The sequence below is a fragment of the Clarias gariepinus genome, chromosome 1 (assembly GCF_024256425.1).
Source record: "Clarias gariepinus isolate MV-2021 ecotype Netherlands chromosome 1, CGAR_prim_01v2, whole genome shotgun sequence".
Lineage (NCBI taxonomy): Eukaryota > Metazoa > Chordata > Actinopteri > Siluriformes > Clariidae > Clarias > Clarias gariepinus.
Window position 1 is genome coordinate 20,260,837 of NC_071100.1, and position 26,186 is coordinate 20,287,022.

General features: G+C 36.3%; 1 protein-coding gene across 1 annotated transcript; it reads right to left on the minus strand.

The window, feature by feature from the left end:
• On the minus strand, positions 1-21,229 carry LOC128529894 (basement membrane-specific heparan sulfate proteoglycan core protein-like). The gene is made up of 19 exons (XM_053503498.1): positions 21,156-21,229; positions 19,104-19,130; positions 18,703-18,951; positions 18,306-18,578; positions 16,426-16,698; positions 16,070-16,345; positions 15,659-15,976; positions 13,737-14,003; positions 13,254-13,502; positions 12,673-12,774; positions 8,955-9,005; positions 6,646-6,996; positions 5,913-6,191; positions 5,549-5,653; positions 4,865-4,891; positions 4,170-4,187; positions 3,663-3,689; positions 3,336-3,362; positions 1-694 (listed from the first exon to the last, which is right to left on the minus strand). The coding sequence occupies exons 1-19, from the start codon at positions 21,184-21,186 to the stop codon at positions 162-164; spliced, it is 3,483 nt and encodes a 1,160-aa protein (XP_053359473.1). The 5' UTR covers positions 21,187-21,229; the 3' UTR covers positions 1-161.
• Between the last annotated feature and the right edge of the window lie 4,957 nt (positions 21,230-26,186).

The following is a 26,186-nucleotide window of genomic DNA, read 5'->3' on the forward strand; positions in this document are numbered from 1 at the left end:
TGTAAGACAAACAAATAAAATAAACAGGTATGAACATTAATAAAGTGTAAATCCTGTGTACAAACTGTAGAGAAAAAAAAACATATATTTCTGAAATGAAGCAGAAAAAGTTCTTATTTATTCTGACTTTTACCAGGTTATTAAATCTGTGAGGTGAAAATTCACTCAGTGTTACACACAGGAGAGATGATCAGTGGTTTATCCTCATACCGAGGACAGAAGACTGGATAGAGTTTCTCAGTGAAAGTCTGACCAGTGAAAGAGTAGATATGAGATCTGGAGTTCACATCATAAAAGGAGACCAGACCCTCCTCATAATCCACAAACACCCCCACCTTCTCCACCTTCTCTCTCAGTGTCAGGGGGACATCAGGACCAGCACGAGCATCATAACTATTCCCATTCCACAGTTCCACAGTCCAGAATCCATTCTGAGGTCCCCATGTAATCTTCTCCTTCCTGTTAATGTTCTCTCTCGCTACTCCTAAAGTCCACCATGTTTTCCCGCTGACCTGAACCTCATAATAAAATCTCCCTGAGGAGAAACTCTGCTTTCCCAAAACACAGGGATAATCAGTAAACCTCTGTGGTGTATCAGGGAGATTCTGTCGTTTGTTTCCTTCCTTCACTTCTTTTCCATCAGCAGACAGGATGAGATCAGGATGAGCTGTATCAGGATCCAGAGTCACATCCACTGAGAGAAACACAGAGTGAGATGTGAGTTTCAGGTAAAAAAGATTAAATCATCATCAGTGGATCAGATTCATTAGGATTTCTAAGAGGATTTGTAGAAGATTAAAGAATGAAACATTTAAATACATAAACCGGTACAACGCGCTCCAGGTTCGATTAGCTTTGCCTAGCTCTGAATAGCCCGGATGTTACACTGGAATGTGTTTCATGATGAATTTTGCAGCCTGAAATTGAGCTGAAAATAAAACCGGAACACAGACTTCTGGAAATATGATAACTGAATTATTCAAGATGAATTTGTGAGGACTAAATAAATAAAATGAATAAATAAATAAATTTCCAGGATGTTAATTTAAGATAAATAAATACAGATGTGTGATGTTAATCTTGTATCTCTCAGTATTTTAAATATTATGCACTGTATTTTTTTGTTATTAAGAAATTAATGGGTTTCGCTTATTTAAAAAAAATGTATTTTATTTTTATTTTTTACTCCCAAACACTGAGAAGCAGAACTCCTTACTTCGTGAGAAAATGTACGAATCATTCTCTGAGATACTCGTTACAGTCACGTTAAAGTCACGTTAAAGAGTTTCAAAAAGAACGAATCGTTTATGAACGGCCTGTCATTTCTTATCATCATCAGCTCCTCTGCACCAGATCTTCTAGCACTTCAAATTAATTTTTGTGTTTTTAAACATTAAATCATCAAGTTTAATCAGTAAGCAGCAGGACACAGAATTTATTTACAGTCTGTAGTTACTGCAGCTTTTTACTTAATAAACAATCATCCACTCTTGTATGGATTCAGCATTGGTATGATGTTATATTTTTGATGTTATTGTTTTATGATGTTATATCATTTGTCTGCTAGATGGAAGTGAAATACCACAACACTATACACTTATACACTCTGAAAACACTCACTGCAGAATAAACAAATCAATATCTCGCTCTCTATCTCTCATGGGGGCCTGACAGGGTGTCAATCCATAGCAGATCATAAACAAATCAATAATTTGCTAACAAAAAAGAACAAGTCTAATGAAAAAAGGTCATAATTAAAATTTGAAATGCTCTGTGTGAGACTTTTGGCAGTGAAGCTTTTTTACTCACTGTGGCTGAAGAAGAGAAGAAAAAAAAATCATGTATAGTTTTATAGACACGCTAATAGATTAATCTGATTAACACTTATCCAGTGTAATAAAAGTCTGCTCATTGCCTGTGTTTATTAATTCCACCATCTACTGCTGGGAGACTTGCTGCTGGGCTCCCAACTTTGGGAAACTTTACTCAGTAGGGTCTCTATGCTTTCTGAGGTGGCTGCCCATCCTGCTTCTGTGCCAAGACGATGCCCCAGTGTGTCACACACTTTACTGGTTCCTCCACTGTGGGCTATTGACCATGATGCTTCCTCTGCCTCTTCCACCAGTCCAGTCTTCCTGACTTAAAGAAGGTGGCATTCCTAACAACCATCACTTGTTATTAAAGTGAGTCTCACTTCATTCACTTCAGCATGTCAGTTGAGGGAAGGTCCCAGGATATGGCAGATTGTCTGCAATAACATCTACTTGAAGCCATAAGTGAGAGTTGAAAAAGTTATGGAAGAACTATCATTATGTTCCTTATCATAGAGAAGTGACTGCATCCATGAGAGGTACAACTTCCCATGACAAACTAATACAGGATCAGTCTGCACATTTACTCACTTCCTGTTTAAGCTTTTGAAAGCTAATATTAAAACACTAATTTTTATTTTACAATATAAGAAATTAGCTTCATTTAATTACCCAATTAATAAATGTGTTAGGGCTGTCATATTAAGGATTAGAGTTATGACAAATTTTTTTCTGAATGGTTTTAGGGTTTAAATTTGTAATGAAATTTTAACATTAATATTGAGTCAGAATATTTATAGATCTTTGGTACTTGTAGAATCGCAATACAAATTCAATCAACGCTGATGGCACTGACAAAACGCTCAGGTTGCTGATAAAATGCTCAGGGTTTTAATAAAAGCCAGAATCATTAAGTTCACCTTCCTTACTGGGACTCACAGAGTGCTGGAGTTCTGTCAGATGTGGCCACAGGGGGCGCCTCAGTGTTTCTCTACATTAGCTCTATCCTTGTACATCTGACTGAGTATACGAGTTATTCTTTCACTTTATAAAGCCAAAGTAATTAATAAACCTCCCTGAGGTTACTCATTGTCAGGCTCCTTTTACTGACTAACTTCACCCTCTGTGTCACCTGAACATTCACACTTTATGGTGCTGCACTTTCCCTGACCAATGAGAATTCACTGCAGTAGAAACAGTTTCACTGTCTGAGCTCTGATTGGTTAAACAGTTTTGGCAGCGTGCAGAGGAACTCCGATGAAGAGCACGAGCAGGATGAAGCTGAGCGTGCACACAGTTTTGTGCATGAGAAAGGTAAATCCATTTATACGCAGGCTGAAGGTTCAATTTGTATAAAAGTAAAATAAATCTGTTCAAGAGTAAATAAACCTTTATAGTGGATCAGGAAAGAAACATCACGTTCCAGTCAACTTTACTCATCGTTCTGGATCTACTGCTGTCGCCTGTAAACATCTCTCTCTGTCTCTGTCTCTCTCTTACACACACAAAATATATTATTCTTACCTGCAGACTTCTTCATCTCTGCTAACTCTGTGAAACAAGTAATTACACCATGTTTATATTTGTTTATTCAAATAAAGTTAGAGTAATATAATAATGTAATTTAATAATATTTATACTATAGATCACAAGTATAAACTGAAATGATTATATCAATTTATAAAAAAAAAAAGATTTGGTTAATATTTTGTTTTGCTGGTGGAAAAGTAAAATTATAAACTGTGACTAATCTTATAATCAGTTCCTCTGCCTAAATATAAATGTAATTTTTCTACTCAGATTTCTAAATGCATTGAAATAAAAAAGTTTTATAAATGAAGGTGTAATTACTTTGTTCTATTCTTCGTCTCTGTGGCGCTAAAAAGATGAAAAAAGTCAATATTAGAGACTCGACTTAAACACATGTAGGATAATGTTTAATACATTTTTAAACAACTAATTTCAAGAGTGTTAAATAGAATAATTTAAATAAAAAAATATATTTATATTCTCCATTGTATAGACTGCAGAAATGTAGTATTTATCATATGTTGTTTACCTGCATAAGGACAATAATATTATTATACAATTAAATACAGTAAGTTCTTACTGTATTTTTTATGAAACCTGATTTTCTGTTCAGTTTAGTATTGATGCAGCATTTATTTGTGCTTTCACTAATGGAGAACACACACACACACACACACACACACACACACACACACACACATAATATAATAAATAAAGAAGAGACTCTGATACTGTTGTTAAGTTTCAGTTGTTTTTTTTTTCCTGTTCAGACGGAAATTCTCTGATTTAATGATGTACTGAAGATTAAAAAGATAAACTCGTTCTTACCTACAATTTTCTCCATCACTACAAATAAACAAAAAAAAAACAAGCACATACAAAAACTATTATTTAAAATGATTTGTATTTCAATTTGTGATATATAAAAGTATTGCTATTGAAAGAATTAAAAAATCTCATAATTTTGCCAGAATTGTGTTTTAAAACAATCAATAATCACTTGTACAGTGACCCTGCAAATGTTTAGTCAAAACATCTTATAAAGTTTAATAAACATGTTACAGTATGTTGTCTGTTATTGATAGTGATAAAGTTACTGTTGCTTATGTTCTGTTTAGATGTTAAGATTTTAGTTTATGTTTAATTAGGGGTTAAAGAGTTAAAGAAGTTTGTGGACACCTAGGCATAACACACACACATGCAGGTCTTTACCAAACAAATGTGTTACCACACATTCAGAAGTACACAACTGTCTAGGATGTATGTTTATGCTCTAGCTTTAAGATATTTTTAAGTGTTTCTACCCTGTTTCATTCAAACATGACCTCACTAATGCTGTCGTGGCTAAATAACTGTAAATTCATAGAGCCACACTACAGCATCTCATGTAAAGCCGTCCTAAAAGAGTGGAGGTTATAATAACAGCAGAGAAGGGCTTAATATGGAATAGAATGTATATAAAATGTATATTATACTGTATATTTATATTGATGGTGGAATATTATTGAGAAATTAATAATTACCTTTTTCAAAATCAGATTTTGGCAACACTGAAAAGAGAAAAAGGTTAATATTGGAGACTGTATTTAGTCACATAAAGGACACTCTTTATACTGTACATGGGTTTACATTTTTCATTGAGTTGTGTGTGTTGTATAATACGATCCAAGTTCCCTCTACTTTTCTTCATTTTACATACAGTTAAATGTGGTGTCATATTTCTTTACCTGCATGAAGTTAAGTTTATGCAAACCACAGACATAAAAGAGATTTCTTCAATGCCGTCAATTAAATCTCACATCAAAATGGAGAACAATGTGATCTCAGTGACTTTGTACACTACCTCAGGTGATCACTCTTTAAAATGGTGTTGAGCAGAAAAGCATCCGTAAATGAACTATACATCTAACTTTGAGATGGATGTGTTAGAGCAGCATGTGTACAGATGTGTCCAGTGTGTACAGATTTATGAAGACGCGGTGCTGAGGGAGGAGTTTGAGATGACTGAACTAAATTATCCTCTTCATAGAGAGCATGAATAACTACAGTAGGCTCCTGTAGATGACTGACTAAAACACAGGTTTCTCTCTGTTTTAACACACACAATCTAAGTAATTACCCAATAAACAGCCCTCTCTGAACTGAAGTCAGCTATATAAATCCAGGTTTGTTTGTTATTAAAGAAAATGATTGAAATATTACTGTACCTTTCTTGTAAAAAACAGCTGCAGTTATTAATAATCCCACAGCAGTTATACATGCTGGAACTGAAATGCCGACAGCCCACTTCCACACAGCATTAAAGACTTTACCTAAAATAAAACCACATTCGTCATATGATCTACCGCATGATATTATCTGTGCAAGAATTAACTGATAACTGCAAAACAAAACACAGAGCAATGTGGCAGACTAAACAATACATACAAAAATGTATGAATGTACAATTTTTAATTGCAAAAATGTTCTTTGTGCTCATGTGTCTTTATTATTCACTCCATCTATAATTATTACAGTAGAATGTAAAAGTCTAAACTAAGTATGGAAGTTTTTATTATTATAGACACTTACTATTAATGATAACCTCTGCTTCCATCATGTGACGGTTTTGTAGAAATCTGCAGTAAAATTTGTTAGAGCTGCTATAATCATGAACAGTGATGCGGCGTTTCACACTGAAGCCCTCAGTCTCTCTGTGTGTCTGTGTCTCTTCAGCAGGCAGAATGTCTCCTTCTCTGTCCAGCCACCAAACATCAGGTTCAGGGTTCCAGCCTCTGGACTCACACACTAGATTAATCCCTCCTGAGTTATCATAACTCTCCATCGTAATCACTGGGTGACTTCCCTGAGCTATAATCAATAAACAAAAAGTATTCCTTTAAATTAAGCCTTAAAAATAAAAAATAAAAACCATAACTAATGTATAATGTAAGTCGATAAAAAGTCATGTTTCAGTTGGGTAAAATGATTTACCAGCATCAAGAAAAGAAAAAACCCAAAACTGTAAGTACACATTAATAAATCAAAAAATTGTTTAATATACAAAAATCACTCAAAACTCAATTACTAAGAAAATGAAGAAAATAAAACAAAAGATGTTTATATTCACTAGACGAAACACTCTACGTAACACTATTTTATAACTTTAAAACCTGTTTAAATAACAATAATACAATAATACTGTATGCTGGTTTGCTGCAGACATAAAGTGGTTGATGTACAATAGGCACAAACCAGTACAGAAGTTTATAAAAATGTTTAAAACAGCCACTGTATAAAACTTCAGAGCAGTAATGAATCTTACCCTCAACCTCAATATAAAAAGCAGTGTCATCCTCCCAGGATTCATCTCCAATGAGACAGTGATATTGTCCTTCATCAGAGACTCTGAGAGCTGAGAGTTTGAGTGAAGCGTTGCCTTTCTGTAGCTCCTCTTTAAACAGTGATGTTCTTCCTCTGTAGGACTGAGCCTGATCTTTATTTCTGTCTTCATGTTTATTATAAAGATGCACTAATGAGTTCTTTGCATCTAGTTTCCTCCACTGCACTGTCATGTCCACAGCACTGGTACTGGGTTTGATAAAACATGGCAGAATCAGGTCTTTACCAGCATTAGTGACAAGAGCACCACCTGGACCAAACACCTTTAGATCCTCTGTATTGTTGGGGGAAGAAGACATATTACTATATATTTTGTTTAAAACAAATCAGCATTTAACTACAATTTACACAGTGTTAAAGTAAAGTATATACTGTATATTTTACATTTGATTGCTTGCTTGATTGATGTTCATGTCATAGACGTGTTCATGTCAAAACTTTTTTCCAATATTGATGTATGTTAAAAAAAAGTAAAATTTTATTTTATTTTTGTTTCTTTATCACCACCATCAAATAATATTTGTAGATGAACGAGCAGTGTCAAGCTTGGTCCACACAATGTCTCATATATTTGGATCAATAAGGTCAATTGTTCTCATATCTGACCACAAAATATTTGGTCAAATTTTTTTTTTCCTGAGATTAGGAATGCTTTTTTGGTCACTCTAGCAAATTCCAGGCAAGCTGTGATGTGGTTTGTCTTCAGTAATGGCTTATTTCTAAAGGAAATTCTGAACATTTGTAATTATTGTGTTTTAATGAGGGAAATTTGCGAGTCAACTTGATGTGTTTATTGCATGGGGAGGGGGGGGGGTGATGCAATTAATCTGCTTATTAGTCATTTTTGTTAAGAAATATTTCCTTACATAAAATCAAAATCACTTGAAATTAATTTTCCTTGTGGGCCACCCTTTTAAAATGATGTATAACAGCACAAAGTATCATTAAAACGTGACTCGTAACCCAGGAGACTCTGATATGACTTTTAAGGGTGTTAAATATTTTTGCAAGTCATTGTACTGTATATACTGTTTGCTATTAGCCAATCAGCCAATCATGTGTGAGCAGCACAATGTATAAAATCATGCAGATGCTGGTCAAGAGAACGATTCAGACCAAAGTGTTTCTGTGTTCTTCGTTTGCTGCTCTGCCATTGATAACAAGCTTATCAGCAAAGCACAATAAAGTATTCATCTAGAGGACTGATGATCTTTTCTCAGATTTACTGGTATTAATAGATGATGTAGGTTGTTTTTGGCAAATTTTTGTTGTCAAAACTGTTGGGAGGGGTGCTTATTTATTTATTTTATTTTATTTACTTTTTTTTAGGGGGGGGGGGTAACGCAAATATCTAAGAAAGCTGTCTTTAGTTATGACACGAAGATTTCCAGTGACTCGGCTGTACGGACATCTTGAAGTTCATTTCATCACATACAGTAGGGTCCAGAACAGAAATTAGCCTTGATGCATGTCTTCCCCGATCCCTGAAACATCTTGAAACTAGCCAAGCAGTGCTGGAGGATCAGAGGGAACATGATATGGTGTGGTGTGTGATTAGATATTATATGTTCTTTACTGTAATTTTTGTCTAGATCTCATGCTGCAATAATATGGGAAGTGTGTCTGGTAGCAAACTTTGTTCAGAACAACACAACTCTCATGTAGGAATCAGCAAGGAGTAAAAGCACAGTACAGGTCATTTTTGTGGGTAATAAAGAAATGCACCACAAACTATACCACAAGAAGGTGCAATATCCACAATATTCAGTGAATATAGCCTACTTTCGAAAAAACTAACACTAGTGACATGTGAAGAAAAATAACAGGATTTCTTTAAACAAGCTAGAAAATTTGCAAGGCACTATAAAATGAAGGTATAAAACATGAAGATGCCTGACTTTAAGTTCTATGTGAAAGAGATGTGGATATGTCTACAGCTGTAAAGTTATGAGGTGCTGCATTCTCATCGCACATTTTTGTTGGAAGATTAAAATATATAATTATGATGAATGCATGTTCTCTGTTGGCTGTCATTTGGGTGTAATAACACACCGCATAAGCCTTAAAATGCCAGCAGCCCCAGTGTAAAATACTTTCATTTTATCTGACATACAGAACTCTAACTGCAAAAAAATAAAGAATAAAATAAAGAATAAAAAAAAGGTTATAATGTATATTATTAAACTAAAATATACACACACATATACATACACACTTTGGTTGTTTCCATACCTGATTGAGATTCCATAAAGAGAGTCAGGAAAGTCACACACAAAAACATCCCTGAAAGACAGTTTAGCATTATTGCTTCAGTCTTATTCACTGGCTAAATAACATTTTAAGAATTACACTCGATGCACAATTTTACTCAAACCTATACTTACTTATTTTATTGGTTAAAAATTGCTAAAAGTGAAGGCCCTTTGTCCCAAAGTCTATGATCAGTTTGTTGTGTTTCCTTAATACAACCTGTTTAACCTGTCTCTTAAAGCGAAACTAAACACACCTACATACGGTGGCCCAGAAGGGCAAAACATCTCTCCAGGGTATGTGTACAGTATGTATGTATATGTATGTGTATATATATATATATATATATATATATATATATATATACACTCACCTGAAGGATTATTAGGAACACCTGTTCAATTTCTCATTAATGCAATTATCAAACCAACCAATGCATTTAGATGGTGTGGTCCTGGTCAAGACAATCTCCTGAACTCCAAACTGAATGTCAGAATGGAAAAGAAAGTTATTTAAGCAATTTTGAGCGTGGCATCGTTGTTGGGGCCAGACAGGCCGGTCTGAGTATTTCACAATTACTGGTTTTCACGCACAACCATTTCTAGGGTTTACAAAGAATGGTGTGAAAAGAGAAAAACATCCAGTATGCGGCAGTCCTGTGGGCGAAAATGCCTTGTTGATGCTAGAGGTCAGAGGAGAAAGGGCCGACTGATTCAAGCTGATAGAAGAGCAACTTTGACTGAAATAACCACTCGTTACAACCGAGGTATGCAGCAAAGCATTTGTGAAGCCACAACACACACAACCTTGAGGCGAAAGGGCTACTACAGCAAAAGACCCCACCGGATACCACTCATCTTCACTACAAATAGGAAAAAGAGGCTACAATTTGCACAAGCTCACCGAAATTGGACAGTTGAAGACAGGAAAAATGTTGCCTGGTCTGATGAGTCTCGATTTCTGTTGAGACATTCAAATGGTAGAGTCAGAATTTGGCGTAAACAGAATGAGAACATGGATCCATCATGCCTTGTTACCACTGTGCAGGCTGGTGGTGGTGGTGTAATGGTGTGGGGGATGTTTTCTTGGCACACTTTAGGCCCCTTAGTGCCAATTGGGCATGGTTTAAATGCCACAGGCTACCTGAGCATTGTTTCTGACCATGTCCATCCCTTGATGACCACCATGTACCCATCCTCTGATGGCTACTTCCAGCAGGATAATGCACCATGTCACAAAGCTCGAATCATTTCAAATTGGCTTCTTGAACATGACAATGAGTTCACTGTACTAAAATGCCCCCCACAGTCACCAGATCTTAACCCAATAGAGCATCTTTGGGATGTGGTGGAACGGGAGCTTTGTGCCCTGGATGTGCATCCCACAAATCTCCATCAACTGCAAGATGCTATTCTATCAATATGGGCCAAAATTTCTAAAGAATGCTTTCAGCACCTTGTTGAATCAATGCCACATAGAATTAAGGCAGTTCTGAAGGCAAAAGGGGGTCAAACACCGTATTAGTATGGTGTTCCTAATAATCCTTTAGGTGAGTGTGTGCGCATGCTCAGGAAGCACTGCCACAGCACACTACTGAAAGTAGATCCAAACACCACACTATACGTACTCATCGGAAATATTTTTAAGTGTGAAAGCGTTTTGCAAGCGTTAATATTGTAGTGAGTCATTTGTTCCGGATAAAATATAATCAGTGCCACCTTTTTAGTTTTAGTTAATTTTATATAGATATATTTTAAGCTAACGAGACTTTTATGTGTTTTTCTTCTCTTTCTATGTCCAGCACAGAGCGGTGTTACTGTACTAACAAAAATGCGATCTAACGGCTGTAGAAAATTTACTGCATGTCTCTTCATCGTTTTACGGTAATCACTAGTTGGTTTAGAGGAAAAAATCTAAATCTTGAAGATGTGAGCGGAAAAAAAAATTTACACGTACATTTTATTACTATAACTTTATGTTTACATATGTTTCTCTACTATATGACTGTTTATATACACTAACTGATTGGCGAATGAAGCCTTATAAAGCATTTTGGGATTTTCCTCAAATTTGTGTCGAAAATGATTCGAAGCCTAATTGAAATCTTTCAGGAGTTACAGCGACATCTAGTGGTTAAATGAAATTAAAGCAGCCATCCACTGAAGCACTGCGATGCCTTAATGATTTAATAGTTTATATCACATACTTATGACTGCAATTGTTGAAACACAAATGTTTCAGTTTTTAAAAGTTTTCAGTTTTTAACTTAATGCTGGCCTTTAAAAAGTACATTTAGGAATTTGGTATCTCTCTTCTACCCTTTTTAAAGAGCTGTACACAAAGAAACTGGGCAAATTAGAGCATGTCTATTTTTTTGGGCAATGACATTTTAATTACACATGAAAGTTTATTAGCAATTTTATTATATGCTTCACTTTAAAAAACACAAAAATGTTTGGTAACAAAAAGAAAGAAAGAAAGAAAGAAAGGAAGAAATACTGAACACCGTTTACATGGCATATGATCTACCCAGTAAAGTCTGCTTTGTGATAAAGGAATGGAAATGTTTTTTATAAACTATAAAGGTTGTATTTATTTTCAAAATTTGCAAACATATAAATATAAACAGACTGTAGAGATGAAGTTATTGTGTTTAAAATAGTAAATCTATGTAGTTTGATGGGCAGAAAATACACAAGCACAGCAAAAGCCTCATGTGTGTCATATACAGTATGTACAGTAAATATCTGATAAAGTTACAAATCAAAATGATTTTACAACCTCAAAAACATTATTTAAAATTATATACAAACAAATCTTGTTCACTCCTTTAAAGCAGCATTATGTGACTTGTCTTCATCAGTCAACTGTCAAATAAATGGGAAAAAGTATGTAATGGAGGAAAATGTCTCCAAATGAAATTTGATATTATTTCATACACAGACGTTTTCTAATGATGGGTGCTTAAATTTTTTATAACTGTACTTGAATAAGCACACACAAAAACTCTCTTTTAATTATTATAGTCTATTTGTAAAGCTTTCCTGCAGCAATACTAAGATCCTGACAATTGTACCTTATAGAAATGACTTAATTACATAAACACGGATCAGCCGTAACACTAATAACCACCGAGAGGTGAATTGAGTGTAAATCAATGAGTGTGGAGGCCAAAAGGCGAGACTGTTTGATGCAATGCCACAGAAAAGTCAACGCAGCATAAAAATTGTGAATGCTGGCCATAATAGAAAGGTATCACATACATACAAAGGTATACACCACAGCGTGCTATGTATGGGCCTCTGCATGAAGAGTTTTCAGTTATTGACCTGGGCTCCAAATTACCCAAATTTCAATTCAATCAAGCATCCATGGAATGCACCAGACAACATTGGGCATTTTAATGTTATGGCTGATCGGTGTTGATATAATCATTTTGCATGATGAAGTTTACATAATCATTATACACACTCTGACATTATTTCTTAGTTTGTGTTAGTTTAATATTATGGTATAGTTACTGGTGCTGCATTTTTTAACAATTTATTTAATACTTTAACTAAAGTATATAGTGTGTAAATATGCACAGTTAAAATTGTACTGAGTGACTATACTCATTTTGTACTTCTCCTATAGTAAAAAAAAAAACTTGAGTGTATTTATGATGTAAAAAGTAAACCTGTAGTGAAATTGTTGTTACCTCGAGCTCTGTAACATTTCACTGCCAGAATGATGGAGAGCAGCAGATACACAGAGACCGTCACTAGACTACTGATCAGTCTGAGCACTGACATTGGAGCTTCTATATGTTAGGGGCAGGATAAGGAGAATATTCAGTGGAATATTGTGTAAAGTCTAGAATAAAACTCTAATAAAATGAAGATTAATATGAACACAAATATCATACTATACATCAAAACACTTTGTGTAACTTTCACAGTTATTTTATTTTATACCACAGAGCTGCTGAATTCCTGAATCTGTAACTTATTCAAATCAAAAGTTTATATAAATGTGTTACCTTCGACAGCAAGTCATTTTCTTGCTCATTCACATAGACTCTTATTGTAAACATTTTGCATAGCTTAAAGATAAAAACTAATCAGTTTTATAATTAAAACTGCTGTGGTAAAAAAGAAGCAAAACACTTCATGACATTCTATTTTTAAAAGAATCATTTTCAGGGTGATCCCAATAAGTCACATGGAGCTCATCATTAATTATTTATTTAACACTGTGTCGGTTTACTTACTAAATAAACTAAATAAAGTTATTTCTCACCTCTGACTGAAACCCAGCTTTTGGGTGACTCTCCTCTCTCTGGGTGTGTACAGTGGTAGAAACCTTCATCTGACTTTGAGACACTACTGATGGTCATCTCTCCTGTAGTCTGCTTCTGGAGAACTGAACCATCTTTATAGAAATCAGCACCAGAGTCTGAGATCTTTGTGTTGTGATATAAACAGTGTAAAGTCAGAGGATTTCCCTCAGTTACAGGATGGACAGGACTCTCCAGGATCACATCACCATCTGGAGGAAAGAGAAGGACGACATGTACACAGTAATCATTTTATTGACAGGAACAAAGAGTAAATACAGTAGCAAACATACTCAATCTATGATGAAAGAAATCGCTGCATAGAAAATGTATTAAAAGTGTTCAATCTTAAGCATCTTTATGGTTTCAGATTTCCAATTACTCCAATTACATGATTAAAACATTTTCCTTTTCCTTCAGCAGTAACACACTACATGAAGACTCACTGTGCACTGTGATGTTGAGAGAATTACTGCGTCCTCCAGATTCAGACTGACACCAGTAAACTCCAGTGTGTGATGTAGAGAGGGAGCTGATGTTACATGTAGATCCTGAAACTGATGAACAATTGAACAGTGTCTCACTGTGTGTGTATCGTCTCACTGTCCATCCAGTAGAGTCTCTCTGTTCCTCACAGCTCAGTGAGAGAGAGTCAGCAGTAAAGTGTTGAGTTCTGTTGGGACTGATGATCAGAGACACTGGAGGAGATTCAGCTGAAACATGTATGTTATTATTCTGATCTTATTCAGAAAAATTCAAATGTATTTTAAGTTTATTATGATTTTCCTGTTAATATACAGTTTATTAAATTTATTAACACTGTACTATAGATTTAATACTTGCTTTGACAATGTCGCCCTAATAAAAAAAAAAAAAACTTTCTAATATACAGGCATGGCCAAATGTTTTGAGAATGACACAAATATTAATTTTTCAAAGTCTGTTTCCTTAGTTTTTACGTTATGAAAAGTGATCGGATTAAATGTAATCAATAACAAAGTCTCTTTACTATGAAAAGGAACTTAACCCTCCGAAACACACAGACAAAAAAAAAAAATCCACAGAATTTTAGCCTTGCGGGTTTAATGAAGAAGGCTTGAGGTCACTCTGTCAAGCTGATTAAATTAGAATAACAGACTGGAAGCTTTAAAATAAAGGTGGTGCTTGAAATCATTGCTCTTTTTCTGTTAGCCATGGTTACCTTTAAGAAAACCAGTGCAGTCATCATTGCTTTGCACAAAAAGGGATGCACAGGCAAGGATATTGTTGCTAGTAAGATTGCACCTAAATTAACCATTTATCAGATCATCAACAACTGCAAGGAGAGAGTTTCAATTGTTGTAAAGAAGGCTTCAGAATGCCAAAGAAAGTCTATCAAGGTCAAACCAGGTCTCCTAAAGGTGATTCATCTGTGGGATCAGGGAACCACGAGTGCAAAGCTTGCGCAGGTAGCGCAGGTGGCAGCAGGCAGGTAAAGTCATTTTCTCTTATGAATCCTATTTCCAATTGTTTGGGGCATCCGGAAAAAACTAGTCCGAAGGAGAAAAGGTGAGCGCAACCATAAATACTGGTACAAAAACATCCTCAGAGAGCAACTTCTCACAACCATCCAACAACAGTTTGGTGATGAACAATGCCTTTTCCAGCATGATGGAGCACCTTATCATGAGGCATAAGTGATAACTACTGTAAGTGGCTCAGGAAAAAAAAACATAGAAATTTTGGGCTCTTGACCAGGAAACTCCCCAGACCTTAGTCTCATTGAGAACAATCCTTAAGAGACGGGTGGACAAACAAAAACCTACAAATTCTGAAATGCTTGTAATTATACCTCAGTATAACATGGTAACACAAAAATATTTAAAAACACTGAAACAGTAGACTTTGTGAAACTTTGTGTCATTCTCAAAACCTTTGTCCACGGCTGTAACCTCACGTACAGTTTGTGCAGTTTTATAAGGAAAGTACAGTAGCTGCTTAGTTTAATTGAACATCCTGCAAAACTAATCACTATCCTTCTGAGTACTTTGTCACACCTGATTTTTTTTTTTCATCCAGCAAAACCCAGCAGCTTTCTTTTATTTATTTATTTTTTTGACTGAGAAGTGATCATTCACATATTATGCTGCTTTCTTTTCTGGCCTACAGATCTTTTCTGTAAGATTAAATGTTTTGCTTGGAATTTTAATGTTCATAAGTCATAAAATGAACATGTATAACAAAAAAAAGGTGCCTAAGACTTACACAGTATTGTATATAACATTTAACATTGATAAATATATTATTTCTCCATCTGATCTTTCCCTGAGACATGTATACATTTGCTAGACTCCAACTCAGTTCTACTGTTGTTGATGTATTTCCTCACCAGTGATCCACAGTGGCTGTGGTTCACTGTAGTGTGTGTGAAAGACTGGTTCTCCTCTCTCTGCTCTGCACATATAAACTTCTGTGTGATTCAGAGTAACAGGACTGAGAGTGTAGGAGCCTCCAGATCCTCTGCTGCTGTCTGAGAGGAGCGCTGTCCTGTACCTGAGGGAACCCTGACTGTCTCTGTAGGGAACATCTGTGTACCAGCTGAATGTCCAGCCTGTAGAGGAGTGTTTAACCTCACAGCTTAGAGTCACTGAGTCTCCTTCAGTCAGCCAGCTCAGTGGAGACACACTCACTACTGTCTCTGCTGGGTCTGATGGATAACAAATAAATAAATAAATTTAAATAGTGGTAATTTTGTTACATATAATTATTGACAAGATAAAACAAACTCACACACACAGACCTAATACAGTGAGTTTAAGAGCATCACTGATCTCTGATCTCTGAGAGTCACTGCTTCTCCTCCCTCTGCAGGTGTATTTACCCCCGTTATCATTTCTAACTGAGCTGAGGCTGAAGTTCTGTAATAAGCGGTATGGGTTTTGTGTGTAATCATTCTTATACCAACTGTATGTCCACTCAGTGTTTCCTCCTCCCTGTATTTCACATCTGAGAGTCACTCTCTCTCCTCTGAACACATGATTTTCAGGCTTTATGGTCACCACAGCTTTAAGACGCTCTGCATAAGTAAAATTTTATTATTAAAATCTCATTTTGTCTTTTTTTTTTAAACAATATTTTGCAACATTTTTTACTCACCAGTAACATTTACCCAGAGTGCATCACTGTAGTGTGTGTAGTAGACTGGGTTTCCTCTTCCAGCTCTGCACCTGTACTGACCTCCATCAGAGACACTAACTGATCTGATAAAGTAGTGCTCTGTTTTAGTCTCAGTCTCAGTGCTGTGTGTGGGTGTCATCCAGTAAAACTTCCATCCCGCAGACTGCAGCTTCAGTTTACAGTACAGAGTCACTGAGTTTCCTGTCAGTGCAGGTTCTTTAAGGTCTGATGTGAGTTCAGGTTTAGGATTTTCTGCAGCCGGAGGTGCAACACATTTAAGTGTTCATGTAATGTTTTCAGAGTGTTTAACACACTAATCACTAGTACACGTAGTCCCCAACTTATGAACAAGGACATGAACGGGAGCACATTTGTTCTTAAGTCTGACAAACTAAGTCTTACAGTCTTATGCAAAAGTTTAGGCGTCCCTTGATAAATAACAGATTTTGGTGATTTTTTTTTTTTATTGAAAAGATGTTAACACAGTCTCTCTTGAAAATAAAAATAAATGCACAATATTTCCCACGTTTTCCACGTTCCCTCCGATCCTCCAGCACTGCTCGCCTCATCCCACCATCTCTCAGGGATCGAGGGCGGCATTCATCCAGGCTCTTTTCTGTTCTGGAACCTAGGTGGTGGAATGAACTTCCTCTAGATGTTCGTACATCAGAGACTTTGACTATCTTTAAACGACGACTCAAGACGCATCTGTTTCTCCAGTACTTGGACTAACCCCCCCCCCGAAAAAAAAAAAAAAAAAAAAAAAACTCTTCTCAGTTGTGTTGGACTAATTGCCCTTAGTTATTAACCTAGTTAACCCAGTGTAAGTATGTATCCAATGTTGTAAACAATAAAGCACTTTTTGTAAGTTGCTCTGGATAAGAACGTCTGCCAAATGCCTAAATGTAAATGTTAGTGTGTAGCTTTAAAGTCTTTCTGTATTTATATGAATTTAATATTTTCATGGATTTGAACTCTTTTCACCACTAGAGGTGGCCAGAGACTCCTTTGTTGTTTATGTGGAATTTGTGTTTTTAATTGTCTGTGTACCATCTGTTTTGTTTTGATAGTCCATGTGTTCTATCCCTACTCATGTCATTGTTCCTTTCCTCCCTATTTTTGCCTCCACCTGTTCCTCATGTCATTGATTATGTTTATTTAAACTCGTTTGTTAATACAGTACTACTCCTTGCTGAGTTTTTAAGCCATCAAGCCTTAACCTGAGTTGTTTGTTTGGAACATCAATGCTGATAACATTGATTGGTTAATTAAAAATAAATTTAAAAAACACATATTATCTAATTTTTGCATTTAGGATCTGGTTGCCTTAGTCCAGCAATAAATCTCTTGCCTTTCACCCCCAAGCACCTGGATTTCAATCTGGCATCAACCAGAAAGACTCATGACAGACATTCTACCTACCCCAAGAACTCATTACACTGCATAGACAAGATCCTGAAACGGGCCAAAACTATATGCAATGAACAGTGTCTAGAATGTTCTGATTAAGAACATTAACATAATTTCACAGCGGACATGATACATACTTTTGACAAAGTCTGTTTAGATTCTGACAAACAATTGATGTCCGTCAGACAAGGAGAGTTTGAGAGTTGCAGATTATACCACTAAGTTTTGAATCCTCATAGCACTTTACATTCATGATGGAACACATAGTTCATATAATTTATCATATGTGTGTTTCATATTAGAAATTCTGGATGCACAAAATATACCACTATTGTTAATCATTACTAGACACAGGAAGAGTAAAATAAATCACTTTTTAAAATCAACCACATTTCTTGTAGTGATGTAATGCTGAAGGTAATAAATATTTGTGAGAAACACTCACACACCTGACACAGTGAGTGTAACAGCATCGCTGGTCTCTAAGGTCTGAGAGTCGTTTTTTCTTCGTCCGCTGCAGGTGTATTTACCGCTGGAAGACTCTACAGCACTGAATGAATATTTCCTGTTCACACTGTAGGAGGAAAGTTGGACACCATCTTTATACCAGCTGTACGTCCACTCAGTGTCTGCATGTCCTGGTATTTCACATATGAAAGTGACTTCCTCTCCACTGAATATCTGTCCATCAGGCTGCAGAGTCAGAACGGCTTTAGGTCTCTCTGTACAGTTACACCAAATACATCAAATCAGTCACACACACCCTTCTCTGATCATCTCATATTTAACTAGTGTGTTTTGTAATGTATAAGTGCATGTTACAGGAGTGTAATATCAGACATGTACCTATCACTGAGAGAGTCACTTCATTACTCCATGGTGTTGACCCTCTATCCTTAAACCCATAACATTTGTATTTGTGACTCTGATCTACTTTTATAGTGTAGAAGTTTTCAGCAGAGCTGTGAACAGTAACGTCATCTTTGACCCAGTGGTACTTTCCACTCCCTCCAGAAATAGAACACGTGAATGTAACTCTCTCTCCACTAAATATCTGTGTTGAATTCGGCTGCACAGACAGAACTGCTTTAAACACTGCAGGAAAAGTCAAAAAGCAAATACACACACTGTCAATGTAAATATCTTACTTTCTGCAGGACGATCTACAAACACAAGCTACAAACTTCTCCACCTTAATTCAAATCCAACATCTACACAATATAGGAAATAAAATATGTATAAATCACCTTCAGCTTGTCCGACTCGGATAAACACTACAAAGGGAAGAGAAACCGGGAATATGATGTAACACTGGCTTTTTAGAATTTCTTTAAAAAGACAAATGAGAGTCACATACTGCAAAAATATTTTTATTTTTAGTTTCATTGCAGCTATGTGACATACTTCCTCTTTCAATAACAAATGGTATTGAATGGCAAAAATTTATTTCCACTAACGCCACTGCGTATTACTGTCTCATGGAAGTATCTGTGAAAATAGGTGCATGTACATGGATAAAAATATTAAACTAATAATAGGAATAATAGCCTAAACAAAACAAAAAAATGCATCATGTGAACACCTCAATCTGAATAGTCTGCCTCGATCCGGCCCAATCGGAATAAATTGTCAATCAGGATAAGAAGGGTGGTGTAAACATCTGATAACCTGTTCAGAAATTTTAGCCATGTAAACATTTGATCTGTGTAGGTTTGTTTTTTTTGTGCAGAAAATTTCAGGAAGGAATAGGAATACGCCAATGAAAGTGTGTGACGTCACTGTTTATGACACTGAGAGCCTCAAAGTAGGCTGTAAATCATAAATGATGTTGTAGTTTTGACAAGTTTTTGTAGTTTTAAACTGTGGACAATCAAAAATAGTAAACTCAGAGCTAGATGTGTGAAGTTGAATTTTTCGACTATTCAGATTGCTTCATCCAAAACAGGCACAGTTTTAAGGCACAATAATAGAGCTGTGTAGGAATTTCATAATCTGACCAAATGACTTCAAAAAGAAGATAAGATGAGAACCTGAAGAACAGGGAATCTCAAGAGAAAAAAAAACAATCTATAAAATGCATTACCCAGTACCCTCATTTTTCACGCTCCTCAGGAGTACATGCAGCAAACTGACAGGTGGCATTGATGCTTTTACAAATTGCCATCCACTCTTTATCTTGAAAATATCTTTTTTTGCTTTTTATGCAAATGAGAGTTTCATCTTCTATCCATAAGTCATGTTGATCATGACAGTCCTACACAACTCTATTGTAGGGGCTTGGAACAATTATGATTGGAGCAGTCTGATTAGGATAACGTCATGCAGCCTAGTCACGCATCCATACGTTTTTTCTGTGTGCATAAAACTTTCACACAACTGCGGCTTACAGTATTTAATAATTGTCGCTTTTACACCGTTTAAAACTACAAAAACCTGTCAAAACTACACCACCAACTATAATTTGCAGTCTATTTTGTGGCTCTCATTGCTATAAACAGTCCTCCTTCTCCTACTAAGAGTAAAAAGTTCCCTAAACAAATTTTATGTCCTACTTTGTTCTAGAAATATTTTTAGTCCAAAATGAACTTTGAGCGTGATTCCTAGGAGTGATTTTGAGATGCATGGTACATACGGGCCCTAGAGTCCGGACCTGAACCCAATAGAGCATCTCTGGAGTAACCCTGCTGTGCACTGATCCACCCATTCAACCTGTTTGAGTTTAAATAATACTGGACTCCTTTAGCATGAATTATTGCATCCGAGTGGCATGACATGAAGGGAGCACTAAAAACCAGAATGAAAACCTATTGCATGGACCACTCTTTGGGTTTTTTCTTTCTCATTTTAGTTTTGAAGCACTGTGTCTTAAAATTAAAATGGCAATTAAAATGCAATGTGCCGTGATGTCATGGCATATTCTTTAAAAAGAAGTAACAAAAAGTTTATGAACTCTAAACTCAGTTAAAAAATGCTAGAAACTTAAGTTTATGTAGACATATAAGCCTTTTTTAAATAACCACAGTGGAACCATGGTACCATCACTGGGAATTCTCACACAATTTCTCATGAGGCTTAACTCATATTTACTACCCCAACAGCTGATATAACTATACACTGATAGTATTATGTGATCTTGTGGGAGTCTAGTTAAGAAAACAGGTAGTTCAGTTGCTTTAACACAGTGCTCTAATCACATATTAAGCTCATCACGGGCATTATTTTAACTTCTTTTCTTCTTTTTTTTTTTTTTACAATCCACTACTCACACTAATGTAAACACAAAGAAAACATTTACTCACAGATCATCAGATGGAGTGTATGGAGCTTCATCCTGTCACACTGATAAATGACTGATCAGTGGTCTGTGTTAAGACAACTGAACTTCCTGTTTTCTCACGTATAGAGAAATGAAGGAGGACATCCGTTCTAAAAACATGCACATTATACACGCGAATGAAATGTAGATTTAAAACTAATTAACTGATTTTTTTTTCCCAACAGAAAGACACTGCCTTGCGCACTGTGTGGTCTGGATGAACTACATTTGAAAGAGCTAAAGACAAAGGCTCAACATATTTGAGTTACTAATGGTTAAGATTATGGTGAGGATAATATTTTGTTTAAATTTAAATTTAAGGCATTACATGAATTATCATTAAAAATTAAGTCAGTGTGTGGCACAGGGGTGCAGGGCTGCATTCCCTCTTTGACCCTGAGCTCAGGATAGATGATGGATGGATGGATACTTTATTGATCCTGAAGGATTTTCTAGTTCCTAATTGTGTGGAGTTCTGCATGCTCTCAATATTTTATTTACATAAAACATACTGAAAAGAATTTGGCCAACACTTAATAGCCCCATACTGTAGGTGTGAGTGTGTGTATGGTTTCCTGCATTAGATCCACACTGGACCTGTCAAGTGTGTATTCCTGGATCCATTGTTCCTGGAATATGCACCAGATCCATGACTCTGACCAAAATAAAATGCTTACTCGGGATGAATTAACAAATTACATAGTAGTCAAGTGTGTGTGTGTGTGTGTGTGTGTGTGTGTGTGTGAGAGAGAGAGAGAGAGAGAGAGAACTACGTAGGTGATGTAGGTGAAAGTGCAGCTGCATGTTTGATATTAAGGTTCAGTCTTTGCTGCAAGCAAAAATAGCACTTTGGGTATGAGTCAGTATCCTCAGTGAGTCTGAGGTAATGCCTAGATAGTTTAATTTAAGGCCTTTTGTTTCCAGGGAAGAACAACAGAGACTAACCACACATGCTTAAACCACACACACATTTACATTACATTTACATTTACATTTAGGCATTTGGCAGACGCTCTTATCCAGAGCGACTTACATTTTTATCTCATTACACATCTGAGCAGTTGAGGGTTAAGGGCCTTGCTCAAGGGCCAACAGTGGCAACTTGGTGGTTGTGGGGTTTGAACCTGGGATCTTCCGAACCGTAGTCCAATGCCTTAACCACTGAGCTACCTCTGGTCCACACACACACTTGTATTTCTCTTTTTGATCAGAAGGAAAGAAGGTCCTACACACTCACTCACTCATCATCCATATCGCTTTATCCAAACACACACACACTTATTCACACACTACAGACAATTTGGGAACGCCAATTATCCCAACCTGCATATCTTTGGACTGTGGGAAGAAACTGGAGTACCTGGAGGAAACACACCAAGCACGGGGAGAACATGCAAACTCCATGCACACAGAGATGGGAATCAAACCTGGACCCTGGAGGTGCGAGGTGACAGTGCTAACCACTAAGCTGTGCCGCTGGTCCTACACACTGTTTCATGTACGTATAACCTTACTAACATCTCATGCATTGCGCACAAGACACACGCAATCACTAATCTTCACATGCTCTCACACCACCCTTCCAATCTTTTTTTATTTTATTTTTTATTTTTCCAATTTTCTCCCCTAATTTAGTCGTAGCCAATTCCTCCGGGCTCCCACATTAAGGCTACTACTACCACTTAGCTGGAAGGGTCGACGACTATCACGTGTTTTCTCCGAACCGCGTGACTTTTCGAACTGCTTGCTCACACACCATTAGGGGCGGAGTAACACATTTGGAGAAAAGCGCTAACCGCTCCTTCCGCGTGCGCGAGCTCACAGACGCCCCTGATTGGCTGTAGAGCCGTGATTAATGTGGGAGCGGAGTACCTCTCATCCCTCCCCCCTGAGAGAGCTCGGCCAATCAGCTCTCTCTGTGCCTCCGGCTGTGAGAGGAAAACAGCATCACCCGGGGTTCGAACCAGCGTCGCCGGATGATAGGGCGAGTGCTTTACCACTGCGCAGTTTTTGTCTCCACATGAAGTAAAATAATATTTGCGTAATCCAGTTGAACACACAGCTGCGTGAGGCATCAATCACATGCAAATGAATCGTTAATAATTGGAACAGTTATAGGGGTGCTATACAGATCAACAATAAAAATATCGACATTACCCTCTGGCTCTGGAGCATTAAAGAGTGTGTGAGGGCAGTGACATTGTATTATCCAAAGAGGGAAATACATGTAATTATTTACAGTGACATTAAAAGATTTGTATCGAGATTAATCATGTAGCACTGTTATATTTGTAAGAACACGCAACAAACATAACTGAGAAAAACATGCGTGAGAGAGAAACAGAGAGAGAGAGAGAGAGAGAGAAGCACAATCATACATGCAGCACAAGGTCAGGTGACCTCATTTAAAGGGAACCCAGGAAGGGACAACTGGGACAACGCAACGTGGTGTTTACTGTACAGTATGCTTGACTGGATGCCATTTTGTCTCAAAGTTGTTTTGGACTGTGAACTTTGGATTTGGATTAAGACACACACACGCACATACAATATACCTGACTTTAGACATTTTATACATTCACTTACACACTGAAAATATTGTATATAATTGTAAATATTGGTATCTGGTGCACTGTAGTGTCTATTTTTTGTACAATACACGTGAGCGATTTTCGCGTTTTGTTTACATCTATGAATGTTAATAGATCAATGGTCCATTTGTACCTACGGAAACTTGTAACTCAAATGTTACAAGTTCATAAATTGAGGACTTACTGTTATAAAAGGATATTTTAATGAAATGTAGATAAAATAATGTGTACAATCGTTGAAATACAGTATATAATTAAGTAGAAGAATAGCATAAACCTTTGTGATTACTTTCACAGTGTGGTCCTGGTGGAAGGCAAACATGAAATGCTGAACAAAAAATTTTTATCTCTACTTGCTGTCTATCTAGTAGTTACACCTGTGAGTTTTTTTTTTCTGAAACAGAAAAGATTTTACTCACTAACACAAGCAGCATGATTAAAAAGTAAGACACACTGACTGAGCTTGAGTTGCTGGCATGAGACTTCATTCACCATGAACACTTTGCAGTGAGCTATATAATATTCATCAAATATAGATTGACTAGTGTAAAATACATGAAACAGATTATTAGGAAACTGCTAGTAGAACTTATATAAATAATAGCATTTTTTTTTTTTTTTTGCATGTAAAAGGTCTTTGCATCTTGCTTTAGATAAAGCCTAATTAAAGATGAAACATGATTGCCTTCTTGTCTAATGGGATCTTGTGGGTTACTAATGCTAATCTTGATCACACTGATGCACAAGCACATATGGAAGCAGTGTTAAGTGTAACACGTTACAAAGTAACACGTTAGAGTACTTGGATTACTTTTTGATGTAATGAGTAATCTAACACGTTGGGTCCGCCAATGTTTTTAAAAATGTAATTTGTTATTCAGACAATTTATGTATTCCATGATCCAGACAGCAGTCATTCCCAATCCATTAGTGTGTGTGTGTGTGTGTGTGTGTGTGTGTGTGTGTGTGAGAATCTCACCATCTACCTATGCGGTTTGACTATGCAAGGACCTACGTGCAGAAAAATGGAAACCTAATCACAGCCTCAAAACTCGCGGTGAATCATAACCCGTACTTACGGCCACCGCACGAAACAGATTATAGTTAACAGATTAGAGGCCAAACTTCGCTGAGTGATGATGGTAGAATAAATTATGAAGTTCTTGACTAAAACAACATGCATGAGGAATCACAAAGGAGTTTTCATTTTCTGCAATGGAAAAGTACTCGAACTAGTTACTTTTATCAGAAAGTAACACTGTAATGTAGCTGATTACTTTTAAAGACAGTAACTTTGTAATGTATTAGTTAGTAATGTCCCCCAACACTTGTCACAACATAGTTATGCTAATAATGAAATCTTGTTGAATACACAAAGGAAAAAATGCATATGAGTCCATAGTGGATGCTGAGTCTATAATCTACCTCCAAACATTGACATATCAAAAAAAAAAGAAGAATTGTGGCCCATTTGAACACCACATGTACAATATATTTTAATCATAGGTGCAGTGATGTATGCATTAACTGCTGTAAAAGTGTAAAGGACATTGATATTTTTACACACACATAAAGCTGGATTATTTTAAATATTTGCAGTAATATACTGTACGTGATGTACAGAGGCGAACCAAGGTGAAGTAGGGGCCCCAGGCAAAATGAATAGATGAGGCCCTTCTAAAAGATTATTACGTTAATATATCTTTGTTACCTAAATATACACTTATACAACATAAAAAAGTAGTCAAAACACATAATATAACATAGTTAATTTTTTTTAAGTGCATATTCTTTGACAAAATATTAATCTAAAATCTTAAAGATAAAGAACAATCTTCTTATTTACAGTAATGGATCGTCACATTAAAAATGGTGCTTACGAGCCTTAGCTACAACAAATGCTGTCACTATGTCCTTGGTGTGCGTGCAATATGGATTCAAAGACCTTCGTATGTTCCGTTCAATTGAAATTAGTGCCAGTGCTGACAACCTCTCTTGGGTAATTGTTGACCTGAGGTATGTTTTTATCAGCTTTAAAGCTGAAAAGCTTCTCTCACCAGAGGCAACGGTGATGTACTGTATGTATTGAGATAGTAACACTACGGTATATCGAACATGCTGAGCCATCACCATTTTCACTGTCAGAAGGATGGACTGGGGTATCTCCCTGAGCTGGTGGTGGTGACAGGAACTTAAGCAATGCTCCTGAATGCAGAAATATATGATTAGCATTTTAATTTCATTGTTTAAATTCAATTTACAGTTTATTAACTATTAGTTCATTGTTAGTTGACAACTAATTATGTTAACTAAACTATTTTAATGTAGAAGAGCTAAATAAAAATGTCAACTAAGTAAATGTAATGATATTTATTTAAATTGTTTTGTGAGCTCTCCACTGGCAGCTAAACACAGTACCAAAA

Bases quoted from the DNA above. Each gene is read 5' to 3' on its own strand.
- LOC128529894 (XM_053503498.1), bottom strand. From the start codon at position 21,186: ATGAAGCTCCATACACTCCATCTGATGATCT. The intron at 12,775-13,253 runs GTGAGAAATAAC...CCTAACATATAG, and splicing joins AAGCTGGGTTTCAGTCAGAG to AAGCTCCAATGTCAGTGCTC. The intron at 6,997-8,954 runs GTATGGAAACAA...CCAACAATACAG, and splicing joins CTTTATGGAATCTCAATCAG to AGGATCTAAAGGTGTTTGGT.